The following is a 13,786-nucleotide window of genomic DNA, read 5'->3' as shown; positions in this document are numbered from 1 at the left end:
TATCTACCTATCTATCTATCTCTCTCTCCATCTGTCCATCTACCTATCATCTCTCTCCTTCTATCTATCCATCTATCTATCTATCTATCTATCTATCTATCTATCTATCTATCTATCTCTCTCTCCATCTGTCCATCTACCTATCATCTCTCTCCTATCTATCCATCTATCTATCTATCTATCCATCTATCTATCTATCTATCTATCTACCTATCTATCTATCTATCATCACTTGAACATAGGGGCTTTCTTTCTAAAGGCAATAATGCCATTCTCTCCTCCATCAGACTGGGATCTCCCATAATCCTGGCAACAAACACAAATCACTCACATTTATATAATGATCTTCACTTTACAAAAGCACTTCTCTCCCAGCTATCTGTGAGGAGGTGATGCAAGGCTGTCAAGTGTAGTGTACAGGGCTGGGTCTTTTCCTTCTCCTCCTTTCTGTGGTAAAGGTCTACACACCACGGATGCTGAATTACTTGTTTCCTGACTGGTGAGAAGGAAGGCTGATCAACTGTGAGGCCCTAGAGAGGCTATGGGTTCGGAATCCTTGCCTGTTTGGGGAATCGGAAGCACAAGACCTACTTCCTTTAGACCTTCATTTATTTATCCCACAAAGTGGTGCCAAATCCACCAAGCTAACTTTCATAGCTACTGATTAGATTGGGGCTGAGACCAAATCATAGTTAGAAATTGAGGCCAGGCTTAAATTTAGCCAGAAATTTGGGTGAGTATATGTTCTAAATTATTTATAGCAGTTCTCTATGTGGTAGCAAAAAACTGGAGATTGAGGGAATGCTCATAATTTGGGGAATGGCTAAACAAATTATGACATATGACTTTGATGGTATACTATTGTGCAGTAAGAAATGACAAACAGGTTAATTTTTAAAAATCATGGAAATATCTACCTGAAATCATGAAGCATGAAATGAGCAGGGGCAGCTAGGTAGCACAGTGGCTAGAAAGCCACTGGAGATGCAAGATCCATGGTTCAGATCTGGCCTTAGACACTTCTAGCTATGTGACCCTGGGCAAGTCACTTACCCACTGCTCTTCTGCCTTAGAATCGATACTTAGTATTGATTTTAAGACAGATGGCAAGAGGTTTTAAAAAAATGGAAATGAGCAGAACCAAGAGAACATTATATAAAGCAAAAGAAATACTGTTTGAAGAATACTTGTGAATGTTTGTCTCCAGATAAAGAATTGATAAGTAGAAACATACATGATATTGTTTACACACATACATACACATATTTGTCAAAAGATGCTTTCTCTAGTGTAGGGAAGGGAGAAGACACACAGGGGATATTTAATGTAGCAAACAAATAAATCAATTTAAACTGAATAAAAAGAAATGTAGGTGGCTCCGTTGTATATGTGTTTAGGTAGTGGGATGGAGGAAGTTGTCTTGTCTGGGGCAAAATGTCCTGAAAAGAGGATCTCCTTAAACTTTAAGGCTTAAAGAATATACAGTAGAATCCATAATGAAGCCAAGAGCAGAAAACTTCAGCCCTGACTCTCTCACCTCTGGCTGTCCTATGCTATTACACTGGCATTTTTCATTACAAGGGAGAAGAGGCAGGACAGTAATCGACTTCTGGATTTATAGATTCTTGTTCGTTTCGGGTCATTTCTGGTCTCTTCTGATCTTCGCATTCATTATCATTAAAGGACTCTGCTCTTACATTCCTGGGACATCCAAGCAAGGCTTAACTCAGGAATCCCCTTATGACTCCCCACCCTCATTGGCTCTGCTACTTGGCCTGACCTTTAGCGCCCCTTTCTTGGCACTTAACACTTTATTCTTGGTACTTAGTTGAGACAGTTTATGAGAAATCGTTGCCTATTTCAACATTATCCCTGCCTCCCATTCCTATGATAGACCATTTCCCCTGACCCACATAGTCCACAACTATGGCCATCTGTTATCCCTTCTGTCCAAGGGATATTTCTAAGTTCTCTCCTCCAAGTGACTGAAGCAGATAAGATTCAGAGTGAAAACAGGAGCAGTAAGTCTGGAAATGACTTTTAAGGGATGGCTGCTGTGGATATTAATAAATAGGGCCTGGTCTAGGAGGCAGCAGGGGTACACAGAAAGGACTTCTGATGGGATCCAAGAGTCTAATATTTTAGACTCAGCTCTGCGATTAACTTGCTAAATAAGCAACTTCCCTTCTCTGCTCTTAAATTTCCTTATGCCACTCCTCAACCTGATTCACTATAGACTCCCTATTGCTTCTAAAATAAAATATCAACTGCTCTGCTCAGAATTTAGAGCAACTAGGTGGTGCAGTGGATTGGGTGCTGGGTCTGGAATTCAAATATGACTCTAGACACTTACTAGCTGTGTGACCTTGGGCAAGTCACTTAACCCTGTTTGCCTCAGCTTTCTCACCTGTAAAACGAACTGGAGAAGGAAATGGCAAACTCCTCCAGTATCTTTGTCAAGAAAACTCCAAATGAAGTCACAAAGAGTTAAATATGACTAAAACAAGTAAATGACAAATTTAGAATTTAAAGCCATTTAAAAGCTGCCCTCAATCTCTATTTCTGTTCTCACTGGGTATATTATTTTCCTTTTAGCACTCTTCAACTTAGTTAACTGGCCTTTCTGTTCCTTACATCCAACATGCCTTTTCTCATTTCTATGTGTTTGTACTGCCTGATGCCCTCACCTAAAAGGCATTTCCTTCTCTTCTCTACCTCACAGCTTCTCTCTCTTCCTTCAAGACTCCCATCCCTTTGAAACCTTTCCTGATCTCTCCAATTGCTGGAGTCCTCTCTTCCAAATTACCTTGCAATTGGTTCTTTTGTTCAGGTATGCCTTCCATATTGTGGGGGCTAGGGGCAAGGCACCTCCATCATCTGAAAAAATCCATGTAAAGATTTTTGGCCCTTCCGTCATACTAGAGAAGTCGATTTTTTCTTTTATGGGGTGTTTACAGTAACTTATATGCATTTGTGAGTTACTAAACATTTTGAGATATCTCTTTGTTTCTGGCCTTTGTGTGTCATCCACTGGCTTTTGTGTACTTTTCACAAAAGTTAACTTTTTACTTGTTTAACTTTAAAAAAGAAATTGTGTATGCTTATGATATTAAATGATAAAATATGCCGATATTATATAATACTATATGTATTTATAGGGAATTTATGTATTTCTGGGTTTGTACACTTTTTCTATGTTGTTTGCTGACCTTTATGTGTTGTCTGTGGTTTCCACGAAACTCTCCCGTTATTTCCATTTAGTTTCTTATGTTAACTCGTGATGAGAAAAGTCATATGGAAAGGATATCTTTATTTACTTATATTTATTCTCTCTCTATTTATATATGTATTGTCTTGTCCATTAGAATGGAAGTTCTTTTGTAAGTAGGGATTATTTAATTAATTTTTCTTATATCTCCAGTGCCCAGCAAGGTGCCTGGCACATACTAGGTGCTTTATAAGTACTTGCTGAATTATCATTTCACAGAATGATGAGGTTAGACTGGTTGATCTGTTTAGCTCTTTCAGTCCCAAGCTCTATGCCTGTGGTGTTCCCTGATTCCTACAAAGCATGAGGTAGAGAAAAAAAAGGAATCATTCAGCTTTGGGAGGTACTTAGGGCTATTGAAAAGAGACATCCCAAAATTAATTGCTCATGGATAGGCTGAGCTAATATAATAAAAATGACAATTCTACCTAAATGAATTTACTTATTCAGAACCATCCCAATCAAAAATACCAAGAATTATTTTGTAGGACTAAAAAATAATAATAAAATTTATCTAAAGAGTATTGATGAAAAAAAGTCAAGAAAGGTGGCCTAGAGTACCAGATCTCAAATTGTATTATAAATCAGTAATCCTCAAAATAGTTTGGTACTGGCTAATAAATAGAATGGTAGATCAACAGAATGGATTAGACACATAACATACAGGAGCAAATGATTTTAGCAACCTAGGGTTTGATAAACCCAAAGATCCCAGCTTTTGAGATAAGAACTCACTATTTGACAAAAATTGCTGGGAAAACTGGAAAACGTTATTAGAGAAACTAGATTTAGACCAGTATCTCACAAGACAAGGTCAAAATGGGTATATGATATAGATATAAAGAGCTATACCATAAGTAAATTAGGGGAACATAGAATAGTTTACCTGTCAGATCTACAGAGAAGGGAAGAATTTATGAACACAAAAGAGATAGAGAGCATTATAAAGTATAAAACAAATAATTTTGATTATATTAAATTTAAAAGCTTTTGTATAAATAAACCAATGTAACCAAGATTAGAAGGGAAACAACAAACTGAGAAAAAATTTATAGCAAATTTCTCTGATAAAGTTCTAATTTCTTAAATTTATAGACAGTTATATCAAATTTATAATACAAGCCATTCTCCAATTGACAAATGGTCAAAGGATATGAACAAGCAATTTTCAGATGGTGAAATCAAAACTATCAATAATCATATGAAAAAATGTTCTAAATAATTCTTGATTAGAGAAATTCAAATTAAAGGAACTCTGAGATACCACCTCATACCTGTCAGATTGGCAAATATGACTGTAAAGGAAAGTGATAAATGTTGGAGGGGATATGGCAAAATTGGAACACTAATGCATTGTTGGTAGAGTTGTGAACTGATGCAACCGTTCTGGAGAGAATTTGGAACTATGCCCAAAGGGCTATAAAATTTTGATCCACCACTACTGGGTCTATATACCAATGAGATCATAAAAAAGGGGAAAGAATCTACTTGTACAAAACTTATGTTCAATATTGTTATTATATGTGATTGGGAAAATAAAATATCTTTGAATAAAAAAATAAAATGGTATTTTGTTATTAAAAAGAAAAAATAAAATAAAATAAAAGAGCTATCCCTGAGGAGCACAGCCTTAGACAAAGAACCTACCAGGGTAGTATAAATGTACCTCAGTTTTTATTTGGATGGGGCCAGAAGGAGGATGGAAAGGGATTGCTTTCATCCCTTTTCCTATCCTAACTTGTCATTGAACTCTAGAATTTGTTGTGCAACCTTGACTATAGGAGCAAATTCTTGGGAGAAGAGGGTAGGGAAATGAACAAGTGGGGTTTGTTTGAGCTTTGGCCAAGGATGTATGTTGTTCTTTCTTTATTCAGAACTGTAGGATATTTAGGTTTAAAAAGACTTCAGAGTTCCTTAAGTTTAACTTCATTTTACTGATGAGAAAAATGAGTTCCACAGAGACTTGCCTAAAACCACATACAAGTTAAGAGTAGAACTGAGGTCATAACAGCCTGGATCCTTGTCCAGTAGTTACCTCTCTGCTTTTTGAGGCCTTCTATGCCCTCATAATCTTCTATGACCCTGGAAAATTTCAGTGGAGTTAAAATGTAATAAATTCCTAGTTTCAGAGGCAGCTGATTAATTTCAACTGAGTCCTGGATCTGAGACCAGGCCACATGAGGAGAACAATCCATCATTCTCCTTCTTGGTCTGTCTCTAATCCCCTTTCACCATTCTCTCTCCCCAGTACTCCCACCCCCCAACTTCCAATTCCCCCTACCTTTCACCAAGGGGAAGAAGCAGTCCATCTCCACACTGCTTCTGGAATGAGATATGCAGAGTGCACTGCTGGGGACCAGACCCTCTTGTGGAGGACTTCTTTCAGTGGTTCTGACTAGACACCAGCCGGGCCGTTCACTGGGTCTCTCCAATAGCTCTACCGTTTGTCCCACCTGAATGGTCAATTCGCTGCTGTGGCCAGCATTGAAGTCCTGGAGCACCACGGTCAGCTCACATCCTCCAGAGAGCTGCAATGGGGGTAGGGGGGTAGGGATGGATAGTCAGAAAGAGAGAAAGAGAGGGACAGAAAAAAAGAGGAATAGAGGAAAAAGTGAGAAGTTGGGAAAAGAGGAAGGATAACAAAGTATGGGAGGAGTGTGGGAGAAAAAGAGGTAGCATGCAGGAGGTAGGGTTAGGGAGGATAGTGAGAGGGATTCAGTGAAAAAGAAGGTGTCAGAGAGAAAGAGAAGGAAAAGGAAGAAATGAAGTAGAGAAAAGAAAGATGAAGAAATGGGGAAAAAGGTTCAGGGTAGTAAAGGGAAACAAGAAAAGGCAAGAAATTAAACAGGTGGCACTTAGTCATCCAGACAATTTTTCAGATCCTCTATTTTTGAACCTGGACCTGGACCAATTTGAACCAAGAACCTGGACCTTTTTGGAGCTGCAGTTATGATTAGTATTCATCCTTGGTTGGTTGATTCATTCCAAGATTATTGTTTTTACCAAGTCTCCAGCTAGCTGTGCCTTTAAATACCATAGTAGGATCCTTTATCTCCTCCAAGGGCTGTGTCCATCTTCACTCCCATCCACCCAGCTTCACTGATGTCCATTTCTAACTAAACTCTTTCATACCCCCAAACACACACACACACACACACACACACACACACACACACACACACACGGATCTTTGGGGGAAAATAATGGAAGAAAGTGATTTTAATTTACTGCTGGCCCCCATGTCTCCTTGACTCCATCAGCCTATAACAGTGTCTGAAGGAGCCTCATTAGAGAAGAAGGCTCTTACTCAGAGATAAGAGACAAACATTTCTCCATAAGTGCGAAACAAAGATTCACATTACATGCAAGGGACTTGGAGAAGGTATCAATAAGAAAGAAATTCACTTCCCATTTAGGGACAGACTCCCTTTCCCTGCTGTTCCCTTCCCTTTCTCCTGCCCTAGCTTCAGGAAGGAGGGTGGGGTCCCCCCAAATTGACTTTGATATAGAACAAAAAAAGGATAGGTTGAGAGTATGGGGAAGAGAAACCAGTTTCAATTGATAGGAAACAAAATTTTATCCCAAAGCATTTAAGGTACAGATACTCAAACTTTGTCATGCTATGAACTATTCCTTCTCCATCTAGTTTCCAAGATCTCTGCCCCCACCCTCTGACACTCCACCCATCCCATCATCACTTCTCAAGTGAAATCTCAAAGTCTGTCCACAGATATCACTGTCATCACTAGGCAGTGAGTTTTCCTCCTGGTATCATAGTAACATAGGTTTGAGAGGGAATTGAGGAAGAAAAGGAGATCAGTCCAAAGGCTTTACATAGTCCAGAGTTTGCTGCTATTATTACTTCCAACAGCATTTCAGAATTCTTTAGTTCTGGTATTCATTCATTCATTCATTCATTCATTCATTCATTCACTCATTCATTCTTTCAACACAATTTATTTAGGATCTCACTATGCAAAACACTGGGCCATGTGGTAAGTAGTATATGGAAATCTGAATGGCATGGCTCTTGTCATTATGAAACATATAACCTAGAGGAAAAGATAAGACCAGTGCTCAAATAAATATGAAACCAATGGAGCCTAGGAGGTGCAAAGAAGAGAAACTTCTTTGAGCTGATGCACTGCCTTGGAGGCTTAAGTGATGGTATGACTTGGAGCATGCCACTTGATTCCTTATGAAGAACATGAAGGAGTTGGAATAGATGATAGATATCTAGTTCCTCCTGATTATAGAACTATGATCCTATGATCCTCCTAAGGGTTAAGAGAATTTAGAAGATGGACAGTTTGCTACTGGCTGGGGTGTAGGGGGTGAGATGGGAGTGTCAGGAAAGTCTTCAAAGAAGAGAAGACATTTGGCATGGGTACTGAAGAATTAGTAGGATTTCAGCAGATTGAGGTGGTTGGGGAATGCATTGCAGACATGAGGAATGGCGTGAACAAATGTGACATGGTGGGAAAGTTACAGATGTTTTCAGGGAATGATGAACAGACTAGTTCAGAGTGTAGAGGATAAGTTACAAGAAGAGGAGCTTGACGTACTCCCTGAACTTGGCCTCCCAGGAAGCATCATCATGCTCTCAGGAAATCTCTTCCTTACTAAATTCATCCTGTGAGAATATACCAGATTTGATACTTGGACTTCTTCAGAACTTTTGGCACCCTGTACCCCTATGACTGGAGGGCTGAAGGGAATAGCAAAGAATTCCCCAAGTATCTGTATCTGTACATTTAAAGAGGACTTATAATTGATCCAACCATTCTGGAGGGCAATCTGGAACTATGCCCAAAGGGCACTAAAAGACTACCTGCCCTTTGATCCAGCCATAGCACTGCTGGGTTTGTACCCCAAAGAGATCATAGGGAAAAAGACTTGTACAAGAATATTCATAGCTGCACTCTTTGTGGTGGCAAAAAATTGGAAAACGAGGGGATGCCCTTCAATTGGGGAATGGCTGAACCAATTGTGGTATATGTTGGTGATGGAATATTATTGTGCTCAAAGGAATAATGAACTGGAGAGATTCCATGTGAACTGGAACGACCTCCAGGAATTGATGCAGAGTGAGAGGAACAGAACCAGAACAATGTACACAGACTGATACACAATGGCACAATGGAACGTAATGGACTTCTCTACTAGCAGCAGTGCAGTGATGCAGGACAATTCTGAGGGACTTATGAGAAAGAACACTATCCACATCCAGAGGAAGAACTGTGGGAGCAGAAACACAGAAGAAAAACAACTGCCTGATCACATGGTTTGATATGTAGACTCCAAATAATCACCCTAGTGCAAATGCTAATAATATGGAAATAGGTCTTGATCAATATACATGTAAAACCCAGTGGTATTCTAAATTATTTAATTAAATAAAATTTTCTAAGATAATGATATGATTTGGAAAGGGTCTTTGTAAAATGAAAAACAAATTGCTAGGAGAAACTAGAGCAGGGAGATGAGTTAGTAGGTTATTGCAATAGGCTTGAGTAAATGAGTGTCAGAATGAAGATGAAGGCAGTGGGAATGTTATGAGAAGAATGGAAAGGAAAACTACTTCACAGATAAAATGAACAGGATTTGTTAACTGATTGAGAGGGATTATGGTGAAATGTAAAGAGTACTGATTTTGGAGTCAGAAGACTTGAGTTTGGCACTTGGTTCTGCTGTTTAATGTGTGGGGACTCTTGCCAATTCATTTTAGCCTCTCCAAGTCTTGTTTCCTCATCTGTAAAATGAGGGGATTGATCTGGATGGTTTCTGCAGTTTATTACTGCTCTAAATCTAGGGTTCTATAGTCAATGACAATTGGACACTTCTATGGATGACTATAGAGGAAGAAGATGAGGTTAAGAATGACTTGAAAAATTTGAACCTGGGTGACTGAGAGAATAGGGCAGCTAGGTGTAGTGGAGAGAGTTCCAGATCTGGAATCAGGAAGGCCTGAATTCAAATCCAGCTTCAGACACCTCCTAGCTATGTGATCCTGGGTGGGTTACTTAACCTTATTTTCCTCAGTTTCCTCAGAAGGAAATGGCAAACCACTCTAGTATCTCTGCCAAGAAAAGCCCAAATGGGAAAAACAAAGAGGCAGCCATGACTGAAATGATTCAACAATAGCAACTGAGGTAAGTGTATCATCATTAATAGAAATAGAAAAGTTAGGGACTTTTGCGGACTTTGGGGGTGGTACTTGACTGGGTAGAGCTCTAGTGTGGGACCTCAGCCTGCTTCCCTGAACAACCACATGAAGAATTGACTTTTGGGTAAATATGATGGCAGTCTAGATGCAGGACTCTTCCTCTCCTCACCACCTACCAATATAGAATACCCCAAAAAGCAAAAAAAAAAAAAAAAAAAACAAAAACCCAAATTCATATGAATGAAGGGATTCTACAGTAGGGCACAGCATTGAAGGTATGTGGGATTTGGGCATTTCCACATCATAAGGGGGTGAAAAAGCTTCCACCAAAATGTGAGCTGATCTACCATCCCCCACCCCACCTATGGAACCAGAGTCAGAGTCAGTGTGTGCTAGAATCAGTGCGTGAGTGAGGGGCACCTCTGGGTCCTTGGCAGCTGACTGAGACCACTGAGGACCTACCCCTGAGAATAGCTAGCCTGAGGCTCCAGCAGGCTGAGGAGTGCAGACCATGGGTGCCAGCACGGAGATAGCACAGGGAGGGCAGCAAACAATGGAAGCTGCATAGACTCGAGAACTGACCGCAGCCAAAATCCTTGCTCCTTAGCTCCATACACAGAGAGCCTGCCCATTTCTCTCAGATTTCTAATTGGAAATGGAAGAAAAAACCACCACAGTAATGGCAAACAGTGCCCAGGAACAACAACCTCTCAACATCAAGAAAAACAAGAAAAAGGGGTTGATCCTGGATAACTTTTATGGAGGAAAAACCCAGGCTACAGAGGAAATAGAAGAGGAAATACAAATAAATGCACCAAAACCTTCCAAAAAATGCAAATTGTCCACAAGCTCTTGAAGAATTTAAACTGGAGCTTATCAAAAATATGGAAGCCTTCTAGCAAGAAAAGTGGAAAATAGTTCAAAAAGAAAATAACAGTTTAAAGGACAAGAACTCCCAATTGGAGAAACAGCTGGAAGCTACAAAAAGCAGGATAGACCAAAACAAAAAGGAAAACCAGTCCTTAAAGACCAGAATTAAGCAATTGGAAGCCAATGATTTTGCAAAACAGCAAGAATTAATATAGCAAAATCAAAAGACTGACAAAATGGAAGAAAATATGAAATATCTCACTGAAAAGATGACAGATCAGGAAAACAGAGCACGAAGAGGCAATTTGAGAATCATTGGTCTACCTGAGAACCCAGAAATAAACAGAAATCTTGACATCATACTACAATAAATTATCCAAGAAAACTGCCCTGATGTTCTCGAACAAGGGGGCAAAATGACATTGAGAGAGTTCATAGAACACCCTCTAAACAAAATCCTCAAAAGACAACTCTCAGGAATGTAATTGCCAAATTCAAGAGCTTTCAAGCTAAGGAGAAAATTTTACAAGAAGCCAAAAAGAAACAATTCAGATATCAAGGAGCACTAATCAGGGTTACAGAAGATCTGGCAGCTTCCACACTAAAGGACCACAAGTCTTGGAATTTGATATTCAGAAAGGCTAGAGAATTGGGTCTTCAACCAAGGATCACCTATCCATCAAAACTGACTGTATACTTCCAGGAGAAAGTATGGGCATTCAACAAAATAGAAGATTCCAAAGTATTTGTAAGGAAAATACCAGAACTAAGTGGAAAGTTTGATATCCAAACACAAAGATCAAGAGAAACAGGAAAAGGTAAATAAGAAAGAGAGGGAAAAGGGGAAATGTTTTTTTATTCAAACTTTCTTCTTTAAGGGCTTTAATAAGATCAAATTATTTATATTAGTACATGGGGAAATGTTATTTGTAACTCTCAAAAATTATATTCACTATTATAGTAATTAGAGGAATCATTCACAGAAAGAGATTGGGTATAAGAAGATATACCAAAAAAATAAAAGAAAAAGAAAAAGGGAGGGGGAATTGAAGATGGCACCAAGAGATACTTGAAGAAATAAAAGAAATAGGATAATTTTTATCACACAAAGATACACATGGGAAGGGGAGGGGAAGAAAACTTTTATTAGAAGGAGAGGAAGAGAGTGCTAATAGGCAATATTTAAAGCTTGCTCTCAGTGAAATCAGTTCTGAGAGGGAAGAACATCTAGATTCATTGTGGCATTGAATTCTATCTTACCCTACAGGGAAAGTAAGAAGGGGAAACTAAGGAGGGAAGGGGGGAGGGAGTACAAAAAGGAAGGGAAAGAGAGGGGGGAGGGAACTTAACAGACTCTAAAGAAATAAGAAGGGAACAAAAAGGGAGGGGGCAGAAAGGGAAGCTTATTAAGGGTGTTGATTAGGGGGACTGATTAAAAGCAAACCACTGGTTTAAAAGGATATAGCAAAAGAAGAAAGGACAGACCTATGAGAGGAAATCAAAATGCTGGGGAATACACAAGTGGCAATCATAACTGAACATGAATGGGATGAACTCACCCATAAAATAAAAACAAATAGGAGAATGTATTAGAAATCAAAATCCTACCATATGTTGTCTGCAAAAAGCACACTTGAGGTGGGTAGACACTCACAAGGTTAGAATTAAAGGTTGAAGAAAATCTTATTGGGCCTCAACTGATAGAAAGAAGACAGGAGTTGCAATCATAATATCTGACAAAGCCAAAGTAAAAATAGATCTGATTAAAAGGGATAGGGTAGGTAACTACATCCTGACAAAAGGCAGTATAGACAATGAGAAAATATCAGTAATCAACATGTATGCACTAAATGGTATGGCATCCAAAATTTCTAAAGGAGAAACTAGTGGAGTTGAAGGAGGAAATAGATAGTAAAACTATACTAGTGGGAGACCTGAACTTACCACTATCAAATTTAGATAAATCAAGTAAAAAATAAGAAAGAGGTAAGAGATGTGAATGAAATCTTAGAAAAATTATAGTTAATATATATGGAGAAAAATAAATAAGGACAAAAAGTAATATACCTTTTCAGCAGCACATTGTACATTCATAAAGATTGACCATGTACTAGGGCATAAAAACATGGCAAACAAATGCAGAAAAGCAGAAATAATAAATGCAACCTTTTCAGATCATAATGCAATAAAAACAATAATCAGTAAGGGTACATGGAGAGGCAAAACAAACATTAATTAGAAATTAAATAATAGGATTTTCCAAAATCGGTTAGAGAACAAATCATAGAAATAATAATTTCATTGAAGAAAATGACAATGATGAGATATCCTTTCAAAATCTATGGGATGCAGCCAAAGCAGTACTCAGGGGGAAATTTATATCCTTGAGTTCATATATTAACAAATTAGGGAGGGCAGAGGTCAATGAATTGGACATGCAAATCAAAAAAACTTGAAAGAGAACAAATCAAAAATCCCCAGAAGAAAACTACATTAGAGATCCTAAAAATTAAAGGAGAAATTGATAAGATTGAAAGTGAAAGAACTTTTGAACTAATAAATAAGACTAGAAGCTGGTATTTAAAAAAAAAACGAAATAGACAAAGTACTAGTCAATCTAATAAAAAAAGGAAAGAAGAAAACCAAATTAACAGTATCATAGATGAAAAGGGAGACCTTACCGCCAATGAAGAGGAAATTAAGGCACTTATTAAAAACTATTTTGCCCAATTACATGGCAATCTAGGGGATATGGATGAATATTTACAAAAATATAAATTACCTATATTAACAGAAGAAGAAATAGAATTCTTAAATAATCCCATATCAGAAAAAGAAATTGAACAAACCATCAAAGAACTCCCTAAGAAAAAATCACCAGAGCCTGATGGATTCACAAGTGAATTCTATCAAACATTCAAAGAACAACGAATCACAATATTATACAAACTATTTGACATAATAAGCAAAGAGGGAGTTCTACCAAATTGCTTTTATGACACAAATATGGTACTGATTCCAAAGCCAGGCAGGTCAAAAACAGAGAAAGAAAACTATATGCCAATCTCTTTAATGAACATAGACGCAAAAATCTTAAATAGAATGCTAGCAAAAATACTCCAGCAAGTATCATAAGGGTTGTTCACTATGATCAGGTGGGATTTATACCAGGAATGCAAGGATGGTTCAATATTAGGAAAATCATCCACATAATTGGCCATATCAACAAGCAAACCAACAAGAACCACCACATGATTATCTCAATAGATACAGAAAAAGCCTTTGATAAAATACAACACCCATTCCTATTAAAAACACTAGAAAGCATAGGAATAGAAGGGTCATTCCTAAAAATAATAAACAGTATATATCTAAAACCATCAGCTAATATCATCTGCAATGGGGATAAACTAGATGCATTCCCAATAAGATCAGGAGTGAAACAAGGATGCCCATTATCACCTCTACTATTTGACATTGTA

At 38.1% G+C, this 13,786-nt stretch overlaps 1 protein-coding gene across 3 annotated transcripts in view; it reads right to left on the bottom strand.

Annotated features, from left to right (window-relative positions):
• KALRN (kalirin RhoGEF kinase) overlaps positions 1 to 13,786 on the bottom strand; it is a 1,009,634-nt gene that overhangs the window by 213,342 nt on the left and 782,506 nt on the right. For all 3 annotated transcript variants that reach the window (XM_056793558.1, XM_056793560.1, XM_056793559.1), the window contains one exon: positions 5,550 to 5,796. In XM_056793558.1, coding sequence (XP_056649536.1) covers positions 5,550 to 5,796 — 247 coding nt within the window. The remainder of the gene's footprint in view (positions 1 to 5,549; positions 5,797 to 13,786) is intronic.

Source organism: Monodelphis domestica, chromosome 4 (assembly GCF_027887165.1).
Source record: "Monodelphis domestica isolate mMonDom1 chromosome 4, mMonDom1.pri, whole genome shotgun sequence".
Lineage (NCBI taxonomy): Eukaryota > Metazoa > Chordata > Mammalia > Didelphimorphia > Didelphidae > Monodelphis > Monodelphis domestica.
Note: the sequence above shows the minus strand (reverse complement) of the source record. Positions and strands in the feature narration are given on the sequence as shown.